The sequence below is a fragment of the Balaenoptera physalus genome (assembly GCF_965194825.1).
Source record: "Balaenoptera physalus genome assembly, chromosome: 7".
NCBI classification, from domain to species: Eukaryota; Metazoa; Chordata; class Mammalia; order Artiodactyla; family Balaenopteridae; genus Balaenoptera; species Balaenoptera physalus.
Genome location: NC_138886.1, coordinates 70144896 through 70170686, shown reverse-complemented (window position 1 = coordinate 70170686; position 25791 = coordinate 70144896). Strand labels below are relative to the sequence as shown.

Sequence of the window (25791 nt, the reverse complement as noted above, 5' to 3'; positions counted from 1 at the left end):
CGTGCTGCTCCCTCTGTCTTCAGCTGTGCTGTCCACCATGGTAGCCATCGACCACATGCGGCCAACTGAGCACTTGACTAGTCCCAACTGAGCTGTACTATGACTATAAAAGTATTTTGAAGGCAGTGTGAAAAAGAAGAATGTAACTATCTCATTAATAATTTTATATTGGTACATGTTGAAATGAAAATATTTGGATATATGGTGATAAATAAAATATACAGTTAAAATTAACTTCACTTGTTTCTTTTTACTCTTTTGATGTGGCTACTAGAAAATTTTAATTGCATATATGGGGGCTTCCCTGGTGGCACAGTGGTTAAGAATCCGCCTGCCAATGCAGGGGACACGGGTTCGAGCCCTGGCCCGGGAATATCCCACATGCCACGGAGCAACTAAGCCCGTGCGCCACAACTACTGAGACTGAGCTCTAGAGCCCGCAAGCCACAACTACTGAGCCCACGTGCCACAACTACTGAAGCCTGCACGCCTAGAGCCCGTGCTCCGCAACAAGAGAAGCCACGACAATGAGAAGCCCGCACACCGCAATGAAGAGTAGCCCCCGCTCACTGCAACTAGAGAAAGCCTGCTCACAGCAACGAAGACCCAACACAGCCAAAAATAAATAAATTAAAAAAAAAAAAAAGTGGAACAGCTGAGAGATGATGTTGCTTTTTCCAAAATCCATTGTGCAGAACTCATGAGATGGCTGACATTCTGTTCAGAGCTGGCATGCAAAGATCAAAAGGCCAGAGAGAATGAAACCCACATGAGACGCAGAGTAACCAGAAATGCTGGGTTTATTGTTTCTTTACTGTAGATTAATCAATAATGAAAGAATACATTCACTGTGGAAAATTGAAAAACCACGCAAAAAAAAAAAATCACCCTTTAGTTTCACAAATCAAACATAATCACTATTAAAATATTGGTATATTTCCTTTTATTAATTTTTTTCTCTACATACTTCTACATAGTTGCATAGTATGTATAATTTTGTGTCCTGCTTTTGAATATAACTAGGTGCTTTTTGTCTTCTAATGGCACACGTAACATATGGCCATTATAGAAAAAAATTTAGACGTGAATAAAACAAAAGAAAGTCTAAAAATTTAGTAACCTTAATTAAATTCTTTCAAACAAATAAAGTGCACTAAATTTTGAAAATGTGTAATAATCCTATCTCCCAGCTATCTTTTTTTTTTAAACATCTTTATTGGAGTATAATTGCTTTACAATGGTGTGTTAGTTTCTGCTTTATTACAAAGTGAATCAGCTCTACATACACATATATCCCCATATCTCCTCCCTCTTGCATCTAACTCCCACCCCTCTAGGTGGTCACAAAGCACCAAGCTGATCTCCCTGTGCTATGTGGCTGCTTCCCACTAGCTAGCTATTTAACATTTGGTAGTATATATAAGTCCGTGCCACTCTCTCACTTCGTCCCAGCTTACCCTTCCCCCTCCCAGTGTCCTCAAGTCCATTCTCTACATCTGCGTCTTTATTCCTGTCCTGCCCCTAGGTTCATTAGAACAATTGTTTTTTTAGATTCCATATATATGTGTTAGCGTACGGTATTTGTCTCCTTCTGACTTACTTCACTCTGTATGACAGACTCTAGGTCCATTCACCTCACTACAAATAACTCAATTTCGTTTCTTTTTATGGCTGAGTAATATTCCATTGTATATATGTGCCACATCTTCTTTATCCATTCATCTGTTGATGGACACTTAGGTGGCTTCCATGTCCTGGCTATTGTAAATAGAGCTGCCATGAACATTGTGGTACATGGCTCTTTGAGTTATGGTTTTCTCAGGGTATATGCCCAGAAGTGGGATTGCTGGGATGTATGGTAGTTCTATTTTTAGTTTTTTAAGGAACCTCCATACTCTTCTCCATAGTGGCTGTATCAATTTACATTCCCACCAACAGTGCAAGAGGGTTCCCTTTTCTCCACACCCTCTCCAGCATTTATTGTGTGTAGATTTTTTGATGATGGCCATTCTGACTGGTGTGCGGTGATACCTCATTGTGGTTTTGATTTGCATTTCTCTAATGATTAGTGATGTTGAGCATCCTTTCATGTGTTTGTTGGCCATCTGTATATCTTTGGAGAAATGTCTATTTAGGTCTTCTGCCCAGTTTTGGATTGGGTTGTTTGTTCTTTTGATATGGAGCTGCATGAGCTGCTTGTATATTTTGGAGATTAATCCTTTGTCAATTGCTTCATTTGCAAATATTTTCTCCCATTCTGAGGGTTGTCTTTTTGTCTTGTTTATGGTTTCCTTTGCTGTGCAAAAGCTTTTAAGTTTCATTAGGTCCCATTTGTTTATTTTTGTTTTTATTTCCCTTTCTCTAGGAGGTGCGTCAAAAAGGATCTTGCTGTGATTTATGTCATAGAGTGTTCTGCCTATGTTTTCCTCTAAGAGTTTTATAGTGTCTGGCCTTACATTTAGGTCTTTAATCCATTTTGAGTTTATTTTTTTGTTCTCCCAGCTATCTTCTTATCATGGGGAAAAATCCAGGTACAAACATTCTCTGACCACTCTCTGACTTGAAAATCACAGTGGTCTTCAGTCTAGTCCTTTACCTTACCATTCATCCTCCCACCACAGGGCCTTTGCACATGCAGTCCCATCTGACCTTCCTTCTGATTTTAGCTCCAGTGTCATTACCTCAGGGCAGTCTTCTCTGATTTCTTCTACTACATTATGTCCTTATATCATAGGTCCCCTTATATCATAGGTACCCACAATATCACTTACCCCTCCTCTGTAACACTTGTTACCATTGCATTTTTAGTTTTGTGTATTTCTTTGATAAATGTTCTTGTCCGCTGCTTAACTGTATGATCCATGAGAGTGAGGATTACAATCTGCAGCAGCTCATGCTACAGTTGCCCACAGTGTGGATTTAGTAAATTCAGGCTGAAAGATAATGCAAGGTTTCCTGAAAACTGGAAGTTATTACTTTAAATATCATAATTATTATAACTTATTTTTGTCTTGAAATCTTTAAAAATGTACTCTACATCTCCCTGTCTATATAAGCAGGACAAAAAAATCATAATTTGATTCTTTTTACTGAGTCCTCTCTTATCAAAATCAGTTACTAAACTCGAATTCAAAAATGGTCTCAGAAATATTGAGCTAGAACAACTTGTCTCAATAGTAAAATCCCCTGATTACTTGATTGTTTTCCTCTATTTTCCTTCTGGACCTCCTTTTAATATGAGGTATATATTTGCATGCAAATAGAAAATCAGACATTTAGATTGTTAGAAGTATGTACAAAAAATACATTGGCCCTCAATAATGGTCACAAAGGCTCCCTAAAGAGGAACCATGGACTTTTATGCATGGCCCATGTAACATTCATTTTGCCTGCTTAGAGATATTACTTAATTTCTAGTTTTCAGTTATATTCTGGATAGCTGAGATTGCCAGATAAAGCAATAAATTAAGGCTGAAAAAGTTATGTGATGTCTCGCTGCTTATGGTTAAGGCCCTACAAATAAAATTCAGATCAACTTAGTCTGACATCATTCTATTTTAGATAGAAGAAAAATAGGTGTCTTTTTAAAAATAGTAAACTGCATGTATTTATTGATTTGTAATAGTGTATTGGGAATTAAACCTAATTCTTAGGAAAAAGAAAACTCTCTTACAAAGACCGCCTCCCAAATCTCAAAATATGCAAAAAGAAAAAGAAAATCCTTTCCAAATGAAAGAACCCTGTAATAGTCAAGTTCAAAATGATTTGGCTTATTTTTTTCTTTAGCATTTAGCAATTCACTGAAACTTTACAAAACATTAGAAATCCTCACTGTTTGTATATATTTTCCCCCCTAATAAATATAAAAGAAAATAACAAGGAGCTTAAATAAAAAGAATTTTAGAGACAACTAATAAGTTAAGTGACATAGGAAAACTGAAAGGGAGAACTGAAAGTGGGAAATTCCTCTCCAACAGAAAGAGTGAAGGGCCGTCCTGTATAAGTAGTCCACACTCATGGAGAAAGGACATTCACACTGCAAACTCTTGAAGACTTGGCTTCAGCATCTAGTAGTAGACCAGGTAACGCTGTTCCTGTTTTCATCATGACCCACAGGTGCATCCTCCAAATTGCTCTCCTGTTGTGTTTCTCCACCACAGCTCTTTCCATGAGCTACAGATTGCTTCGATTCCAACAAAGGAGCAGCAATTTGGCATGCCAGAAACTCCTGCGGCAGTTACCTGGAACGCCTCAACATTGCCTCGAGGACAGGATGGACTTCGAGGTCCCTGAGGAGATTAAGCAACCACAGCAGTTCCAGAAGGAAGACGCTGTATTGGTCATCTATGAGATGCTCCAGCAGATCTTTGGTATTCTCAGAAGAAATTTCTCTAGCACCGGCTGGACTGAGACCATCACTGAGAAGCTCCTTGTGGAAGTCTATGGGCAGATGGATCGTCTGGAGACAATCCTGGAGGAAATAATGGAGAAGGAAAACTTCACCGGGGTATACATGACCATTCTTCACCTGAAGAAATATTACTTGCAGATCGTGCAGTACCTGAAGTCCAAGGAGTACAGCAACTGTGCCTGGACAGTAGTGCGAGTGGAAATCCTCAGGAACTTTTCCTTCCTTAACCGCCTTACAGATTACCTCCACAATTGAAGATCTCCCCCCTGTGGCTCTGGGAACGGACAATGCTTCCAATGATGTCAGGCTCTTCAACCAGCGGAGGTTCTTTAAGTAACTGACAGGCAATGCACTGGATTTGAAAGGACAGTTAAAGACTTTAAGCTTTTTTAAAATTAATTTATACATTATTTATTTATTTAAACTTTTACCATGGGAAATAAACTTTTTATGAAACAAAAGTCAACATGGCAGCTTTCATTTCAATTTGATTTATGTAACCATCATATTAAAAATTGCAGAGCACCTAGGAGATGTTCTTTGTAAAATGAGCCTGCAGAATAGTAGAATTTCTGAGCCCTGCCTTTAAGGAATTTGAAATACAAGGAAGCCACGTGGAATATACAAGGTAAAAGATGATAAGGAGATGGGATTTTAGGAGAAGAAATGTGGCCTGAGCCTCTACAGAATTAAAATGGGAGAGCCAAGTAAGTGACTGTGGAACTAGAAGCAGGGGTGCCTACTGCTTCTACACAGTACCCCAGGCTCTTTGGCCCTAAAGTTAGAATTTGACTGGCTGTCACGGTAACCAGGGGAATATTTTGGCTCTTGTGTTTGTCCTAAACTCATCCCTATTATCTGTGGGATGCTCTGCTTCCCTCCCCATGCCCCACAGGATTTTAAAATATTTACGTGCCCATCCCCCTCCTCTGGCCAAGCCTAAGAGTGAGAAGTCCCAGGCACTTCTGTGACACTGTTAAGTAGCAGTCCCTTTATTTTACTCTTCATGGTACAGCCAAGATGTATGGGTGTCTTAGGAGAGCTGGGGTCTCTGTCGGCTTCCAGGGTACAGACACCAGAGGGAGAAAGAACTCTGCCTGGTACCCCTGCTGTCTGGCTAGGTTTTCTCCCCATTTTTTTTTCAGAAAAGCAAGTCTGCTCCTGGTTCCCCCTTCCCTGTTCATACAGAATTCCAGGACTATCCTATCTGTTTTTTCCGCCGCTCTGCATCTCTGAAGCTACATACTCTCTAAAGTCAAATCCAAGACAGGTGCAGCAGATTAAGTTGTTTTAGGCCAAGTGAAAAACCAGGAAACATGGGAGAAAGGGAAATTCAGGTGGGAGAGAGGGGGCACTCACTTACTCCAGGGCTTACCCTGAGAAAATAAATTTTCCCTAGGAGCTCTTTGGAACCTGTCCAGTGTGGCTGGGTTTCTGTCTTTGTAGTGAACCCTTTGGGAATCTGAATTTTTGATTGTTCCTGTCATTAGCAGCTACCATCCAGGCACTGAGCTGAGCTCCTACCTATGTAACTGGATTTAGTCCTCTTCACAAGCACCCCTCAGGTAGGCACAATTCCATTATTGCTTTTTACAGAAAACTAAGTCTCCAAGGGGTTTAGTAACTGCCCCCACTCATATAGCTAGTGAGTGGAGGTTAAAAAAGAATTACAAAGGGAAGAATCACATACAACATTATTTGTATCTAAGAGTTTTCTCCTAGAGCAGCACAGAAGTCTGTGTTCCCTTTAAGGGATTCAGCTTTGAGAAGAAATGTTAGTCAAAAGTTTCAGAGCAGACACTATCGTGCAGACAATGAACTCGGGGCTCCCCCTTCTGACTCAAGTTGGGTAAAACACCAGCTGTGGGACAGAGAAGTGCCATGCTGGTGGGTCTGCTGCTGTTGTTGTCCTCCCAAGCCAGGCAAGGTCCTGTAAAATGATAACTTTCCCTCTCTCCCCAACTCCCCACAGTCTGAGACTCCACACCCCAGTTCTGCCAAAAGCCCTTCCACAGCCGTGCTTCCTTTTGCCTAGGAGTCAAAAACAAGATCAGTACATCAAAATGCAGAGTGAAAGGCATGCCTAGAGCAGCCAAGAGGATGCTAAAGAAGTTTGCCCGGTCTCCATTGTGAAAATGACTATACTACACAAAGCAATTTACAGATTCAGTGCAATCCCTATCAAACTACCAATGGCATTTTTCACAGAACTAGAACAAAAAATTTCACAATTTGTATGGAAACACAAAAGACCCCAAATAGCCAAAGCAATCTTGAGAAAGAAAAATGGGGCTGGAGGAATTAGGCTCCCTGACTTCAGACTATACTACAAAGGTACAGTAATCAAGACAGTGTGGTACTGACACAAAAACAGAAATATAGATCAATGGATATATTTGGGTTTTCTATCCTATCAACAGGATAGAAAACCCAGAGATAAACCCATGCACATATGGTCACCTTATCTTTGATAAAGGAGGCAAGAATATACAATGGAGAAAAGATACCCTCTTCAATAAGTGGTGCTGGGAAAACTGGACAGCTACATGTAAAAGAATGAAGTTAGAACACTTCCTAACACCTTACACAAAAATAAACTCAAGATGGATCAGAGACCTAAATGTAAGGCCAGACACTATAAAACTCTTAGAGGAAAACATAGGCAGAACACTCTATGACATAAATCACAGCAAGATCCTTTTTGACCCACCTCCTAGAGAAAGGGAAATAAAAACAAAAATAAACAAATGGGACCTAATGAAACTTAAAAGCTTTTGCACAGCAAAGGAAACCATAAACAAGACGAAAAGACAACCCTCAGAATGGGAGAAAATATTTGCAAATGAAGCAATTGACAAAGGATTAATCTCCAAAATATACAAGCAGCTCATGCAGCTCCATATCAAAAGAACAAACAACCCAATCCAAAACTGGGCAGAAGACCTAAATAGACATTTCTCCAAAGATATACAGATGGCCAACAAACACATGAAAGGATGCTCAACATCACTAATCATTAGAGAAATGCAAATCAAAACCACAATGAGGTATCACCTCACACCAGTCAGAATGGCCATCATCAAAAAATCTACACACAATAAATGCTGGAGAGGGTGTGGAGAAAAGGGAACCCTCTTGCACTGTTGGTGGGAATGTAAACTGATACAGCCACTATGGAGAACAGTATGGAGGTTCCTTAAAAAACTAAAAATAGAACTACCATACATCCCAGCAATCCCACTTCTGGGCATATACCCTGAGAAAACCATAATTCAAAGAGTCATGTACCACAATGTTCATGGCAGCTCTATTTACAATAGCCAGGACATGGAAGCCACCTAAGTGTCCATCGACAGATGAATGGATAAAGAAGATGTGGCACATATATACAATGGAATATTACTCAGCCATAAAAAGAAACGAAATTGAGTTATTTGTAGTGAGGTGAATGGACCTAGAGTCTGTCATACAGAGTGAAGTAAGTCAGAAGGAGACAAACAAATACCGTACCCTAACACGTATATATGGAATCTAAAAAAAAAAAATTGTTCTAATGAACCTAGGGGCAGGACAGGAATAAACACGCAGATGTAGAGAATGGACTTGAGGACACTGGGAGGGGGAAGGGTAAGCTGGGACGAAGTGAGAGAGTAGCATTGACATATATATACTACCAAATGTAAAATAGATAGCTAGTGGGAAGCAGCTGCATAGCACAGGGAGATCAGCTCGGTGCTTTGTGACCACCTAGAGGGGTGGGAGAGGGAGGGTGGGAGTTAGATGCAAGAGGGAGGAGATATGGGGATATACGTATGCATACAGCTGATTCACTTTGTTATACAGCAGAAACTAACACACCATTGTGAAGCAATTATACTCCAATAAAGATGTTAAAAAAAATAAAAAGTAAAAAAATTTAAAAATTAAAAAAGAAGTTCACCCGGGCCGAACAGCTAAACTGGCCGAGAAAGCGAGAGGCTGGGGCAGCCCTGGAAAGGCCTCCTCTGTGTGTGTCCGGGGGACCAGAGGACAGAGGAGAGGCTTCTTCTGCAGAATTGTGAATAACTGTGCCACTGCTGAGCATTCTGGTCCATCCAGAATATCAAAAGTATGTTCATCATGGTGTAGGATAAATGACAATTAATATTAATTCTAATAAGAATGACAGAGGTTAACCTAAAACCGCATGTTTGAGTATTTGCATGTGTTAAACAACTATGCCACATATAAGGCAGCATATCTTCATAGATAGCTACATATGAGGAGTGAAGTGATTATTTGAGCTGGCACCAGAATACCTCCCTAGGAAAGCACTTGTTTAGAAAAATATCAAATGGGCCTCTTGAGATACAAGGTGAGATCTTGAGGTTGTGGGAATGGCAACACAAAAGACAGCACAACATCAATAGCATGTTTTTGTGTGTCTGTTTTTAAGGAGGAAAGAGAGAGAAACACAGCCAATGGTCTTGGAGCTCTGATGCTCCCTGGAATAAGGCAGCAGTGAAAATTTTCTGATGAGGGCAAACAAAGGACTTTTAAGAACAAGGATGTCTCACAGGCAACTTGAAATTATGTGCACTGATGTGATGAAATCCTGTCCTCTGTCTTCTTCAAACCTTCAGCAGAGGTGGCTACCCACACAAAGTCCCCATGTGTGCAGAAATCATAGCGTGTCCAGGGTTGAAATGATATGGGGAAACAAGCAGACAGTGGCTAGATGTCCATACGTGAACCACATCAGTGGGGACAGAAGGCAGAGCCATGACAACAGAGCCACTTCCCACCTCCACCCAACTACCTCCCAAGGAAATCGTGGAGAGGACATGGATTAGGGGGTCGAGCAGTTTTATCTACTCTTAAGCAGTTTGAAGGTCCTGGCGAACATCTTGGTTAACATAAATATTACGTAACTATTGCCTAACCATATGGACATGTAGATACAGGGTAATATCAGTGTACATTTGTATGGTATTTCTCGCACTTAACAAAGCTGGTATTTAGGAATTTTGGGTGTCATTAGGCAGTTTTAGGTCCTGAGATATATCTGATGAAGGAACTTGTTTATAAAATGCTCTAAAGAAAATGAAAAGAACATGCCACAGTCTGGGAGAAACTATTTACAAATCACATATCTGATAAAGGACTTGTGTCTAGAATATATTTAAAAATACTCTCAAAACTCAACAATAAGAAAATAACCCAATAAAAATGGGTGATATATTTGAATGAATACTGTACCAAAGAGATAGATGAATAGTAAATCAGTACCTGGAAACATGCAAGCCTTCTTCATAGGTTTTTTTGTGTGTGCTTGTGTGTGGTTTAGATCAGATAATCAATGTGAAATGGTTTTTAATTTCACAGGAGCCTATTTGATTACATGAGGACCTACCATAGCCACTACCCTTCCTGAGGGATGTCCAGCAGCCATCCTGGTCCAATTCTGTATGTGACACACTTGAGGTCTGTCCAGCAGAGAAGGCAAGGCCCTCACTGATACGGACTTCTGGGTCGACTAGTCTAGTTATGAGACAGAGAGTCAACAGCTGGTAGTGGAGTCGGAAGGTGAAGGGCACCCAGAACCAGGTCTTGCTAATTGCAAACATTTTCTCTAAATCTGTTGTACCGATGCTTATTGAGCCTGAAAAAGAAATTGTTTTATGAATTTATCCTTTTTTTTCTCAACGTTAATTGTTGCTTTATAAATATCAGTTTAATTGTCTAAAATCTCTTAGAATAGTTAGTTTAAAACAATCAGACTCTGAGATTGGACTAGAATTGCCAGCACAGAAATGTACTCTTAATTTAGCAGGACTACGTTAATCACTTAATTTGTTAATTGACTTGATGGATAGTACTCCAAAAACTTGTTCCCATCAAACAATTATCACCAAATCAGTAAATTTGGTTTCAGTTGGCATTCTGTTTCAAAATTTTTGCTTTACTTTATAATTCCCTGTGTAGGGTGTTCTTAGGAAACTCAAAATGCATTATTTAAATTATATCCCCCAACAATTAGCCTAGGAATAAGAAAAAAATGGAGTTCCCTTCAAAAGACCTTCTTAAGAAAATTAAAAGACCTGTTACAGACTGGGAGAATATATTTGTAAGTCACATATATGATAAAGGACTTAACAACTGTGCATAAAGAACTCTCAAAACTCAAAAATGGTAAAACGACCCAGTAAAAGACTTGAATACATTTCACCAAAGAAGATACACAGATGGCTAATAGGACAGGAAAAGATGATCAACATCATTAGGCATTAAGGAAATGCAAATTAAAGCCACAATGAGACACCACTGCATACTTACCAGAATGGCTAAAGACTGACCCTATCAATAATTGGTAAGGATGTAGAGCAACTGAAACTCTCATACACTGCTGGTGGAAATAAAACACTGTACAGTCACTTTGGAAAATCATTCTGCAGTTTCTAAAAAAGGTAAACATACACCTACCATACGACCCAGCCATTCCGCTCGGTTATTTACCAAAGAGAAAGGAAAGCATGTTTCTATGCATAGACTTGTATATGAATGTTTGTAGGAGCTTTACTTGTAATATACCCAAATTAGAAACAACTCAAATGCCCATCACAAATGAATGATTAAAAAATGATTGTAGTATATCCAGATAATGGAATACTATTTAGCAATAAAAAGGGATGAATCCTTGATAAACACAATGGCATGGATAAATCTCGAAATTATGCTGAGTATAAGAAGACAGACCAAAAAAAGGAGTACATTCTGTATTGTCCCATTCATACAAAATTCTAGAAGGGACAACTAGTTTATAATGACAGAAAGCAGATCAATGGTTACCTGAGGATGGGGGTGGTGGGAGTGAGGAACGAGATGGAGAGAGAAACTACAAAGGGACATGAGGAAACTTTTGGGGGGACATGGATATATTCTCTGTGTTGTTGTCGATGGTTTCAGGAGTGTACATATATGTCAAAACCAATCAAAGTGTTCACTTTAAATATGCAGTTTATTGGATGCTTCAGTTACGCTTCATTAAGTTCTTAAAAATATATAAGAAAACAAATAAAAAGTAAAATGGAGCCAAGGCATCATGTGTCCCTTTGTCAGAATCAACATACTTTGTTTGATGGCTTAAGATCTCTTAATAAGAGTCCAAGATAAGATTAAATCAATAGGCCCTCAGAAAGGAAAAATTATCTTACAGTCTAAGTTCAACATTGTCAACAGTTAGATTGTAAGAGGCTTTTATGTCACACTGCAATAGTCTTTCATATTTTAAAAGGTTGCCCAAGAAGTTGGTCAATATCCTCTCATGCTAGAACTCTGAAAAAAAAGCCCAGAGCACTTTATAAATAGTATAAAATTTACCATTTTAACCATTTCTAAGTGTACATTTTTGTAGCAGTAGTACATTCACATAGTTGGGCAACCATCACCACCATTCAACTCCAGAGCTTTGTTATCTTCTCCAACTGAAACTCTGTACCCATTAAACACTAGTTCCCCATTTCTCCCTACCCCTACCCCTGGTAATCACCATTCTATTTTCTTTTTTTTTCACCATTCTATTTTCTGTCTCTATGAATTTGACTACTCTAGGTACCTCATATAAGTGGACTCACACAGTATTTATTCATTTGTGACTGACTTATTTCACTTAGTATACTGTCTTCAAGTTTCAGCCATGTTGTAGCATGTGTCAAAATTTCCTTCCTTTTTATGGATGAACAATATTCCATTGTATGTATATACCACATTTTGTTTATCCATTCCTCCATTGATGGACATCTGAGTTGCTTCCACCTTTTGGTTATTTTGATTAATACTGCTTTGAACATGGGTGTACAAATACCTGTTTGACTCCCAGGTATTTGTATTTTTTTCTAAATCTCTAATTGAACATGGTAACCTGAATTTGTTGCATTAGTTACCTTTTAGACCTCAGGAGCAAAGTGGCATGGGGGTAATTTACATAAAGACACGAGTTTAACCAGAAGTGGAATTGCTGGATCATATGGTAATTCCATATTTAATTTTTGAGGAATCATCAAGGTAACTATATTTAAGTTGTGTCTTTAAGATGCAAACATCTGCTATAATAGCATAATGCAAACACAACAATAATAGCTACATTTCTTAAGGACATACATTCTGCAAGGGACTCTGCTAAACGTGTTATAAATATATACCATCTTATTTAATCCTTCTGAGAGGATTCTTCCCTAGGAGGAAAGTATTACTGTATTCTTTCTACACGTAAGAAAACCAAGGCTCAGTAAGGTTAAGTAACTTGCCCAAGTCCACAGTTGGTAAGTACAGAGACATATTTGGAACCCGACACCATACTCTCAACTACCTGTAATCATCTACTACCTGTCAAACTGTTATTTTTATCCAACAACATAGCACTGATCTTGTGGTTTAAAGAGAGCACGAAGAGCTCTATGGCCCAGTGGCTCTAGCTCCTGGCTTTGCTCCAAATGCCTATGAGGACCTTCTGCAGAAGGGGCTGCTCTCTTCCCTCAAGAAGTTTGTTTCCCTTCCATCCCCACCCTTTCATAAAAGGACTTCCTCTCCCTTGCTCTAGGGAGATTAGTAGGAAATTCCCATCTGCTCCCTCGACAGACTCTACAGAGACTATTTTCTCTTCAGGTTTTAGGAGGCAATTGTCTGAACCGTGAGTCATAGTTTTCCCTGGCAGGGCTGCATTTCCTTCTCTCGACCACTATGTTTTTATCCTTGTACCAGCAAGAAAGTCCTGTATGCAGTTTCCATTTCAAGTCTTACACCAGCTGCTTTCGTTATCTCATAGGAATGTCACAAAAAATGGCCTGTGTTATTTTTGGTTTTTTTTTTTTTAACATCTTTATTGGAGTACAATTGCTTTACAATGCTGTGTTAGTTTCTGCTTTATAACAAAGTGAATCAGTTATACATATACATATGTTCCCATATCTCTTCCCTCTTTGGCCTGTGTTGTTTAATGGAAATACACAACAAATTTCTCTTTCCTTTCACTTTTTACTTTCTTGGCTCCTTTTCTTTTTTATGAAAACCCAGAGGTAAAACAAACAGTTTTCAAAGCAGAAAATGACTTACTAATCCAGAAATGCAAGAAGTGGAAATCTGTGAATTTAAAAGTCCAAATATTAAAAAAAAAAAAAAAAAAGTTTGCTGTAGTGGAAAAAGCACAGGACATGGAGTTTTATAAACCTGAGAGCTAATGAGGGTTCTGACACTTTCTAGCTGTATGATCTTGGGCAAGTTATGCAAACTGGAGATAATCATACCTCAAACTCTTGAGAAATAAATGTCCAGAATGTATGACTTGGTTTAGCACAGGGCCTTGCCTGTGGAAGATGCCCAATGTATAACTTAATTAAACGTGAGTAAAAATTGTAGAAATTGCTTACATAAAATTAAGTGAGCTTAAGGAGCACGCTTCCCAAAATCTCATACAAAAAGCAAGTCCTTTGGGATATAAATGAGTGTCATTTTTACCGAAGTCATATTGACAGATATCGGAAAAGAATATTCAGCATCTCTGATTATAAACTGTAAATAAGACACTTCTAAAATTCCAACTTCAACATTCTATAAGTGGACTCTGCAAGGTTATTTAAGAAACAAGACCAATTGTTTTACAAATCTTTGAAATGTCAAGAAAAAAGATGGGGGCTTCCCTGGTGGCGCAGTGGTTGAGAATCTGCCTGCCGGTGCAGGGGACACGGGTTCGAGCCCTGGTCTGGGAAGATTCCACATGCCGCGGAGCAACTAGGCCCGTGAGCCACAACTACTGAGCCTGTGCGTCTGGAGCCTGTGCTCCGCAACAAGAGAGGCCACGATAGTGAGAGGCCCGCGCACCGCGATAAGAGTGGCCCCCGCTTGCCGCAACTGGAGAAAGCCCTCGCACAGAAACGAAGACCCAACACAGCCAAAAATAAATTAAAAAAAAAAAAAAAAAAAAAAAAAGATGGGTAAAACAGATTGTAGGAAAGGGTGAACAGGAAGAAGAGTCAGTCTTTGTCCATCTCCTGTGATGGGCCTGAACTGTGCTCCGCTGTTTATATGTTACACTGGACATCTGTTGTGGCCTGCTTCGCATCTAGGACCACTGCTGACAGCTGTGGCATTGGGGCCGTGCCCAGCTCTGCGAATGGGCCTCTGACCCAAGCTGAGCCACTGAGAGCACTGGCATCTCCATGGCCACAGTGACTGGTCAGGACGAGCTGAGTGACACAGCAGAGGCCATGAGAGTGACAAGCAGAACTCCGGCTGGAACGCTGAGGAAAAAGGAGTCTCTGTCTGTGGTAGCAGGCGCCTGGTTCAGTGTAAGCTTGGAACCAGGACCGCCACGGCCGGCTGCACAGCTTATGTTCTGCATACCTTTAGATGGTGCTCTTCTCTGGGGAGCCTGACATGTCCCACACTGGAAGAAATGCTGAGGAATAAAGCCAGAAAGGACAGCAGAAGGGAAAGATAGATGAAGACACATCCCTGAATATATTGTTTCAGCCGTGCCTGAAGCCAGGTGAACTTCTAAAGTGTTTGTTATCTGAGCCTTGAAATAGGGTTATAGGGGACTGGAAAATAAACTAGAAACCCACCCACTCCCTCACTGACCTCTCCTGCCTTTGAAAGTAACCCATGTACACATTCCTTCACGCTAACTTTCGTGAAGGTCTGCAGGTAGGTCTGCCCATCCTTAGACGTGAGGAGAGGTACTTACCTGACTGCTTTTTTCCTTGTTCTTCCTGTGTGAGCTGCTGTTTACACACTAACCAAGGTCAGTGATTTATGAACTCTCCTACAACCTCACCACACCAGACACTGCTAAGCACTGAGCTTACATCGACAAACAAGGTACAAATGTTATCCTCAAGAAACTCATTTTCAAGGAAAGAAACAGATAAGTCTATGACTAAAAATGATAGCATGGTGATAAATGTCATTTTAACATAATGAGCAGTTTCCTATAGAAGCCCAGATTTGTCTGTCTGATGATTTGACCAGCCTTCACATAGAAAGTATTTGAACTTGGATTTGAAGAGATTGTAACATTTAAAAATGAAAAGAATGGGAGAGAGAACATTTCAGAAAAGAGCGATCTGAACAAAAGAAGAGTCATGAAAACACGTGGCCTGTTCAGGGAATGTCATGAAGGACAGTGTAACAGGTATTGGGTAAGAGTGAGAAGGAAATGGAGCTGGAATTTAAGTTGGGATAGATGCTGAGGGCCTGGAGAGTTGGGTATTTAAGGAGAGGAGTGGCCTGGTCAGATCTCTTTAAGACAGGAGACTCTGTCACAGCTGGAAGGGGTGGATTAGAGCAGGTTGGGGATGGAGGTCAAGAGGCTACTGAGAGTCTGAGCACGAGGGGATGGTGGGCCTGAACTAGGACTGAGAAGGGGTCAGTTTATAGACACATATGATGGGAATTCAGTTCTGCATAATCCTCTCAGCCTTAATATGCTCTTTTCTCTTCATATTCACAACTTCATTCCAATGTTGCCATCATCACAGGGATTAATTTTTGAAATGAATGAAATTATAATTCTTAATTATAATTGATTGAGAACTGAGAACTGAGAAACAACAGTTGGTGTTATTAATAAAACACCCCTATAACCCTAGAACCTCTTCTCAGCTCACCATAAAGCTAATGAGGGGTCTCTAAAGCAGGGACTATGGATGACAGGTTGGGCACAAGAAGTCATCTGAATAGATTAACATCCTCTATATACATGCAAGGTATAAATCTATTTCTATACAAGACAGAGTATTGTTCCTGTCTGATTGCATTTCAATTGCTTTTCCTAGGAGCACCGAGAAGCCTTTCCCATTCAGTGGCAGGTATTGCCAAGCTTTCAACTAATGGGGTAGGGCATGTACCCTGCTCTCTGGCTCATCTAGTGAGGCTGTGACAGTTTTATTCAATGTCCCCTCTCTCACCTGCAGATGACTATCTCTTAACTCTGGAGAAATTCAGACTTTGGTGGCAGGTTGTATTCGTTTGCTAAAGCTGCTGTACAAAGTACCACAAATTGGGTGGCTTAGAATAACAGAAATTTACTTTCTCAGTCTGGAGGCTAGAGGTTGGAAATCAAGGTGTTGGCAGGGTCTGTTCCTTCTGAGGGCTGTGAAAGAGAATCTGCCCTGTGCCTCTCTCCTAACTTCTCGTGGTTTGTAGGAATCTTTGGCATTCCTGGACTTCTGCTGCATCACCCTGATCTCGGTCTTCATCTCTATATGCTGAGAAATCTGTGTGCATGTCTGTAACCAAATTTTCACTTTTTATAAGGACAATTAGTCTTATTGGATTAGGGGCCCCACCTTATTCCAGTAAATGACTTCATTCCAACTTAGCTAATTATATCTGCAACAACCCTATTTCCAAATAAGTTCACATTCTCAGGTATTGGGGGTTAAGACTTCAGCATTTAAATTGGGGAGGGACATATTTCATAACATCATACAGGGGAAGATGAAATACCTCCATGTCTTCTCCCCTAGGTACTTCTTTGTGTGGGGTGGAAGTTTATCGACTTTTCTGTCAGGTTTTGCCATGAAAGAGGGTCCCCTCTCCCACCTCAGCTTCCCCCAGCTGCAGTAGACAGGGGCACAGACAACTTCAACTTTCCTTGAAATACTGCTATGAAGCCAAGATGAAAACCAGTCAACTAAAAATGCCATAAAGATCTTCATAGTCTGTTAAAATCATCCCTTCCATCATATTTGTTGTAAACTTTATAAATAGTTTAAAAGACAAGAATATATTTGGGGAATAGGCCTCAGACCAATTGGACTCTGTGTGGATCTTAGCATCTGTTGAGGAAGGGGAGCCACACTCGGGGAGGGAGATAATATTCAATATTAGCTTCTTCCCCTGGGCTGCAACTTGAGCTCTCCTAAAATCCAACATAGTTGAATCCCATGGATTAATTTTCTACTGTACACCCTACCCCTGAAATGATAAACGTGGTCTGCATGAGAGATTCATTTTCTTTCTATTTACTTAACTTTGTTCTTACTTCTTAGGACCTAATAACATTGGACTTATTAAGCCAAGAGTGCTCAGCCTCTCTGGGCTTCATTATAATGCTTTCTATGATGATCAACAAAGAAGTTTCCATTTTTAAATTGCTTCATCCTAAACCCTTGGTTTCACCCCAGGGTCAGTTGTCTTGGGGAGGCATGTGTGAAGGGGTGGTGGTGGACAATTTCATTCTGCGTCGCTATCTGTGTAGGACTTTTTGGGCACAAGTAAGAGCTTAAATATGGAAGGTGTTTTTTTTTCTCTTTACAGACAATTACCATCTGTCTTCCCTTGCTGAAATATGGGAGCCTTTATTACAAAACACCGCAATCTTTATGCCAAGGTAGAATTTCATAAAATTTGCACAAAATCCCAGATAGCTCAATTACTCTCTTCTATGTCAGTAAAAACAACAGCATGTTTGGTTGGCCAAAAAGACAGAACTTAGCATGAAGCCACATCTCAAATGTATTTTTAGAAAGAAAAAAATTGACTGGACACGTCATATTCTGACTCCACGTGCAATAAAGTTTCTGTCTTTCATCATACAATTTCACAGACATTGTTGCCTGAACCCAGCCTCCCACTGGAAATCACTTTAGGTTTGGTGCCCCACACTGGACTTTTAGGCTGACTCTCACTTCCCATTCCCTGGTAGCTCAAGCAAATAAACATCACAATGAAAAAGATGACAGGGACAGCATTCCATTTTTAGATGTCTTGTCACAGAGAGCTGTTGCCAGTTCCTAATGAACCTGTCTTCCCTCTTCTATCTTCCTTCCCTCTCTGATCATCACTTGGGAATAGAAAAACACAGGCAGCCCACAGGCTGAGTGATTGAGAGACATTGAGACAGTACCAAAAAGCCTTTTGAAGGTTCTGAGCAAGTGTGATGGACTATTAAGCTGTGATAACTTCCAAGGAGACATCATCTCACTCATCAGTAACACATTTTTCATCAACAAGTCTAAAAACTCTCCTGATTTTTTCTTCTTCCTTTCTTTTTCCTTTTGGTTTGCTGAAAGTGATAAATGGTAATAACTCAGAGAAAATAGTAGTGGAGGGAAGCAGTGGGGGAACAATTTGCAACTCTGATTTGTTGATCTTAATAAACTGCTGTCATTGATCAACTTGGAGAACACTGCCCCGGTGGAACCCATTGTCCAAATGCACCTGGCTGTGACACTAAGTGGTAACCTACCTGGTTGTGCGTGAAACACATTTTGCCTCCAATAGAGGATGGCCCATCAGTGACCTTGCCCACCATTAACTGACCAAAATAGGAGAAAATATATTTTCGTAGCTTTTTCCCCAGGTCTGATCATGCAGTAACAAGGTTTGCAGGTGCTCCAAAACAATGATCCTTAACTAATTGTAATATTATTTCCCTCCTGGCCAAAATAACTGACCATCTAGTTTTAATACCTTCTGCATATATCACATCTTTCTCAATACAGCATTTTAATTCCAAAAAATAGGCTCTCCAAAGAGCAGATTAGAGATCTGAGTACTAAAAACTTTAATAGTTTACTCTAAGTCAAGGGGTTAATAAGTAGCAGAGGCAAGATTCAAAGATATGCAAAACTTTAATAGGCTCAGACACTGGTTTTATTTAGTAATTCTTCATTTCTTAACAGGGAGATGGGGACTGTATTTAGTACACATTCCTATGAGGGACAACTGAGCATCCTTAACTTCCTGCACATTTCTTTATTCACTATTCATTCTATACATGTGAATTGGACAGCTTGTCATATGCAAGACATTCAAGACACTGTGCCTGCCCTCGGGTAGCTCAGTCTCATTGGAGAAGACAGGTAGAAGGCAAGATAATAACCGTAGTCACAGAGCTATGAGAGAGTGGCTGAAGTGCAGAGAATGGAGATGAGTCCTTCTTGACACCCATGACTAGGTTCCCAATCTGGTGAAGCAAACAGAAGCGGCTTGAGCTTATGAATTTTAGTTCTATCACTCAAAGATTTCCCATTTTACCTGGTTTCCACCTCTCTTTAAAACTATAATTGAATGTAAAGGACTTTTCATGCTGTTTTTTAATAGGTTTAAAGCAAAAAGTCTGGATTAAAATAAATATAAGGATATCTATATAACAATCCTTATATTTATGTCAGCACATAAATTATGTGACTTTGGACAAATTTCTTAATCTCTCTGAGGTTCAGCTTCATCAATTTAAAAATGGGCTAATGATATGATATCACTTATATGTGGAGTCTAAAATATGAGACAAATGAACTTCTTTATGAAACAGAAACAGACTCACAGACATAGAAAACAAACTTGTGGTTACCAAAGGGGAAAGCGGGGAGAGGGATAAATGAGGAGTTTGGGATTAGCAGATACAAGCTACTATATATAAGATAGATAAACAACAAGGTCCTACTGAATAGCACAGGGAACTATATTCAATATCCTGTAATAAACCATAATGGAAAAGAATATGAAAAAGAATATGTATATAAATGTGTATAGCTGCATCACTTTGCTGTACACCAGAAACTAATACAACATTATAAATCAACTATGCTTCAATTAAAAAAATAAATTAAAAATGGGCTAATGAAATGATCTATCTCTAAGATTTAAGGTATGAGATATTATATGTAAGTCCCTAGCACAATTCCTTATACACAGGAAGTGCCAGACAAATGTTAGCTATTGTTACCATTGGCTACATCGGCTACTCACCTCTACTCAAACACAGATTAAGCCTTAGTAAAAAGAAAATACATAAGACGGAAAAGAGGAAAGCTAAAGTTTTCATTAGCACACATGTCTCCATTATGTTAAATACAAACCGACTTTCATGTTGATGATAAGCAGGAATGAAGGAACTGATGGAAAAAATAAGTTATTCTAAGATTAGAATTTCCTGGTACCATCAAAGGAATTCTTAACACGTAAGAACTTGAGAGTCATCTTTTCTTATCATTAGTAAAAAGAATTTGTTTTAAAATGTGTACCAGCAACCACAACTTAGAATGCTCTAATGAAATCAGCTCATTTCATAATAATAGTTTAACGATGATTTAATTACAGTGTTTATTTCAGTACATTCTTTAATGGAGAAAGAAATGGTTCCATTCAAAAGTCTTCCTCAATAAATTGCACTTAAACAGTCTTAATACTCACGCTCATACAAAGATTGCCTGTGAATTTAGATAGACAGTTTTTTTAAAAAGCAGCACTTGAAAGTGCTCTTGTAATTTAACCCCCAAATTCTGATTTTCAAATGGAGAGCAGGGGATTTACCAAATATGTGATGAAGAATCATGTTTTCATGTTCTTTCGTTTTGGCAGGAACTCTTGTTTCAATTGAAAACATTCCCTCACCATCACGGAAACCCAGAAGGCAATCATGAGTTAAGACCTGAAAAAAAAAACTGAGAGAAAAGACTGGAACAACATGTGGTCGTCATTTTCAAGGCCACAGAGAGGGGAAGTGGTTTTCCACTGCTAGCTAAGCAAAGGCAGGCACACGTACCACATTAATGTGGAGGGTAGACAGTAAAAATACAAAGAGATGGAAGTTCCCCTTTCATTCATGGTGAAACAGGTGCTGACTTGCCCTGTAGTTAGGACTGCTTAGTTTAGGATCCTGATGTCATTTTGTATTTGAGGTAAAGGTTTTCTGTTTACATTTGTGGCCTCTTACAACCACTTGAAAGATATGGCCACCTCACTCACTTGGGCTCCTCTTCCGTAAGGATGAACCTTCGTATGTCCCCAAGACCACAATTAGAAGTTTGATTGCAAATCACTACCCCTGAATTTTCAGCCTTACAAATTATTTTATCTGTCCATGTCTAGGAAGGAAGGAAGGAAGGAAGGAAGAAAGAAAGGAAGGAAAGAAAATAAAGTTATTAAAAATTTTTTTAAATTATTAAAAATAAAAAAAGTAAAAAGTAAAAAGAAAAGAAAGAAGAGAGCAACCAAAGCAAAAAACAAATCCACCAATGATAAGAAGCGCTAAAAACTATACTAAGAAGAAAAAAAAAAAACGGACAGATAGAACACTAGGACAAATGGTAAAAGAAAAGCTACACAGACAAAATCACACAAAGTCCACTGCCTCGATTTTGGAATGATTTGTTGTCTATTCAGGTATTCCACAGATGCAGGGTACATCAAGTTGATTGTGGAGATTTAATCTGCTGCTCCTGAGAGAAATTTCCCTTTCTCTTCTTTGTTCGCACAGCTCCCGGGGTTCAGCTTTGGATTTCGCCCTGCCTCTGCGTGTAGGTCACCTGAGGGCGTCTGTTCTTTACCCAGACAGGACGGGGTTAAAGGAGCAGCTGCTTCGGGGGCTCTGGCTCACTCAGGCCGGGGGGAGGGAGGGGTACAGAGAAGGCGGGGCGAGCCTGTGGCAGCAGAGGCCGGCGTGACGTTGCAGTAGCCTGAGGTGCGCCGTGTGTTCTCCCGGGGAAGTTGTCCCTGGATCACAGGACGCTGGCAGTGGCGGGCTGCACAGGCTCCTGGGAGGGGCGGTGTGGAGAGTGACCTGTGCTTGCACACAGGTTTCTTGGTGGTGGCAGCAGCAGCCTTAGCGTTTCATGCCCGTCTCTGGGGTCCGCGCTGAGAGCCGTGGCTTGCGCCCGTCTCTGGAGCTCATTTAGGTGGTGCTCTGAATCCCCTCTCCTCGGGCACCCCAAAACAATGGTCTCTTGCCTCTTAGGCACGTCCAGACTTTTTCCCGGACTCCCTCCCGGTTAGCTGTGGCGCACTAGCCCCTTTAGGCTGTGTTCACGCCGCCAACCCCAGTCCTCTCCCTGGGATCCGAGCGAAGCCCGAGCCTCATCTTCCAGCCCCTGCCCGCCCCGGCGGGTGAGCAGACAAGCCTCTCGGGCTGGTGAGTGCTGGTCGGCACCGATCCTCTGTGCGGGAATCTCTCCACTTTGCCTTCCGCATCCCTGTGGCTGCGCTCTCCTCCGTGGCTCCGAAGCTTCCCCCCTCCGCCACCCCCTGTGTCCGCCAGTCAAGGGGCTTCCTAGTGTGTGGAAACTTTTCCTCCTTCACAGCTCCCTCCCACTGGTGCAGGTCCTGTCCCTATTGTTTTGTCTCTGTTTTTTCTTTTTTCTTTTGCCCTACCCAGGTACGTGGGGGAGTTTCTTGCCTTTTGGGAAGTCTGAGGTCTTCTGCCAGCGTTCTGTAGGAATAGGTGTTCTGTAGGAGTTGTTCCACATGTAGATATATTTCTGATGTATTTGTGGGGAGGAAGGTGATCTCCACGTCTTACTCCTCCACCATCTTGAAGGTCTCCCCCAATTTAGTATTTTTATAACTTTCTTCAAAGGGTAATCTTCCAACTGCTTCATTTGACAGAGAAAATAGTTATCTTAAATGATCTTTATGATAACCTCACAATGCAGAAGGAAGCTGATAGTAGGGCTATCAACTGATAAAAGAAGATTGTGACCATGATGACAAAATTGGCAATTTCTGTTCTCAATAAGTCCTAAACTTAATCTGGACAGGAACACACCTTCCACCCTAGCCATCATCCCAATCCTGAGCATGCCTTCCGTCTATTCTGGACATTACACGGGATTTCATAGGAGAAGGAGAACAAAGGAAAGCATTGGGATAAAGATGATGGCAGATAAGGAGAAGTGAGGGAAAGGGAGAAAGGTGGGGCAGGACTTCCTGAGATGCACTCCTACCAGACCCGACGCACTGACAGGTACAGAAAGTCCTCCCCCTTCTTAGACTTCCTGCTCTCCACCTAAGCCCAGCCATGATAAATAATAAATCACTGATGTGTATTCATTCAGTGTTGTCTTCAAGTCTATGTGAGGCTTGGGGCCACATTCTCAATATCAGTTTATTCAGGGAAATTTGGACACAGACACACAGAGAAGCAGGCCATGTGAAGGTGGACGCAGAGAGTGGAGCGATGTACCTACAAGGCAAGGATTGCCAGGAGCCACCAGAAGTTAGGAGGAGGTAAGGAAGGAGCCTTCTCTACAGTCTTCAGATAGAACATGGTCCTGCCAACACTTCGATTCTGGATTTCTAGCCCCCAGAACTGTGAGACAAAACATTTCTGTTGTTTTAAGTCACCTAGTTTGTGGTACTTTGTTACGGCCCTAGGAAAGGAATACAGTCACCTTGGTTCTCACGGCTCAGTGACCACACACTGACTCAGATCATCTCATGGCCAGTGGTGGCCTCCCTTCAATTGTGAACTTCTCCCACAGTCTGTGGTCTCCCCTATTCCCACAATCAGTTTTCTCTTTGTTCATCTCTCTCACTACGCTAAGAGAGCCAATGCATCTTCCTGACCCTGTTGAGTGAAGAGAGAAAGAGCTTCTCAGAAAAGTTCACTCCTCAGAAATGGTACCCCTGGGAGTAGCCATTTGGTTTTTGTGATCTCTTAGCGCTTCCACCTTTCAAAAGTTCTGTTGCTAAATGAAGAGTTCACATCTCTCCTGTGTATACATCAAAAGCTGTATGTGTCCTCAGAAACATCTCTTAGCACTTTTTTTTTTTTTAACCATTCACTCTGCTCATTCATTAATCTTCAAGTGATCACACCCATTAATTTATTCCACAGATTTACACTTTACATGTGGAGAATCCTCCAGGTGCTAAGAGGCCCTAGTGAGGTGTGCATGGACCAAGGACAGGACCCCTAACTTGTAGAGTTTAGCCCACCTTTCATCTCCAGCATTATAGACTCAGGCACATCGTCTCCCTCCACTTCCTTTCTCAGCTGCAGCCTCTTCTTCCAGGGACGACCACCAACACTTTCCGAGAGAAAGTCTTGAACAGCAATAGCTTCCGCCATTGGCCAGAGTTGTACACGTTACACTGATCAAGAATGAAGTTCCTCTTTGTCCGGGAAGCAATCTGGACCAGCTTACTAAGGCACTGGGAGGCTTGCTGAACTAAAAGGTCTCGGCTTTTGGGGTCCATCTGTGGCTCCTCGAGCCCCTTCATCCTCATTTGATTGAGCACAGTCTCAGCTCCCAGAACACTGTATCTTTTCTCAGGGTTTTCTTTTGCGTATTTCAGTGCCCACTGGGTCTTTCCAGATGCAGGCAATCCCACCATCAGAATCACCTCACACTCGTCTATGGTCTTGGGAGGGACCGCAGTGCGCACGCGCTCCTGCACAGGCACGGCATGGATGAACACAAACTCTTCCGGCGGTGGGAAGAAGGGCTCCTCCTTCTGACCAAAATTTAATTCTACAACACAATTTTTGCAGAGGACATGGGGTAGGAGGGGCCGGTCAGCCAGGGATTCCTTGTTGATACGGAATGCCATACCAAGGTCTTCTCCATTCTTGGAAAAGGAAAGTTCTACTTCTTCAGCCTCAAAATTAGCAAAGCAGCCAATGACATCATTCTCCCCAAAAGTCTGGCCAAATTCCTCAAACTGCCCATTCTCTGCCTTGAGTCCTCGTCCATTGAAACCGTAAGAGAATCCATCCTCACCAAGCTGTGGATGGGAAAAATCAACAGACCATCCAACTCGAAGGAGAGAAACCTCTGTGCAGCCTTCTTTCATTGGGAGATTCTGGGTTACCTTGGCCTCAAAACAGACTTTCCCCTTTGTCACTCCATAAGACTTCTTGCCCCAGACCAAAGCGTGGGGAACTTCTCTGAGAAAAGCGGCTGCCTTCCATAGCGGTCTTTGCTCACCTGAAAATGGAGATCCGAGGTATACGTGTCCGGGTTCACAAGAGTCTGATCCTCTTCCTCATCTTTTGCCTCTTCATCACACAGAAGTGAAATCTAGACTTGAACCCGGGTCTTCTGACTGAAAATTCCTTGTTCCCTGAAACTGTTTCTTTCTGTTTCTGAGCATAGTTAAAACAACAACAACAACAACAAAAAAACCCCCAGCCATTTAAAAACACGTTGAGGGAGTTTGGGATTAGCAGATGCAAACTATTAGACGTAACATGGATAAACAACAAGGTTCTATTGTATAGCACAGGGAACTATATTCAATATATTGGGATAAACCATAATGGAAAAGAATATAAAAAAGAATGTGTATATCTGAGTCACTGCTGTACAGCAGAAGTTAACACAACATTGTAAATCAACTATATTTCAATTAAAAAAATTTTTTTTAAATACCTGGAGGTTTAGAAACACCTTCAGGATGGAGAATGTGTCTTTTTGTCTTTAAATTCATCCAGTCTCCCAAACAGCCAATAAGAGCTCACATAGCACAAGGTCAAGCACAATATATTTTGATAAACAAACGCTAATTCTGTGGAAAGTATACACAAGCAGCAAAATGAAAGTATCAAACCAATGCATGAATAAAGAAGTACGAACATTGACATCACTTACAGCTGATGGCTTTTCTAGGGACAGCAT

At 40.8% G+C, this 25791-nt stretch overlaps 1 protein-coding gene and 1 pseudogene across 2 annotated transcripts; one reads left to right on the top strand and one right to left on the bottom strand.

Moving 5' to 3' along the window:
- Positions 1-1598: 1598 nt before the first annotated feature.
- Positions 1599-8325, top strand: IFNB1 (interferon beta 1). The gene has a single exon (XM_082470527.1). It carries the CDS (start codon positions 4106-4108, stop codon positions 4664-4666), a length of 561 nt encoding a protein of 186 aa, XP_082326653.1. The 5' UTR covers positions 1599-4105; the 3' UTR covers positions 4667-8325.
- A 12153-nt stretch (positions 8326-20478) lies between these two features.
- Positions 20479-25791, bottom strand: LOC309665184 (heterogeneous nuclear ribonucleoprotein U-like protein 2 pseudogene; annotated as a pseudogene). Its single transcript, XR_014268438.1, has 3 exons — positions 25765-25791; positions 21143-25194; positions 20479-20825 (listed from the first exon to the last, which is right to left on the bottom strand). The product of XR_014268438.1 is annotated as a heterogeneous nuclear ribonucleoprotein U-like protein 2 pseudogene (transcript).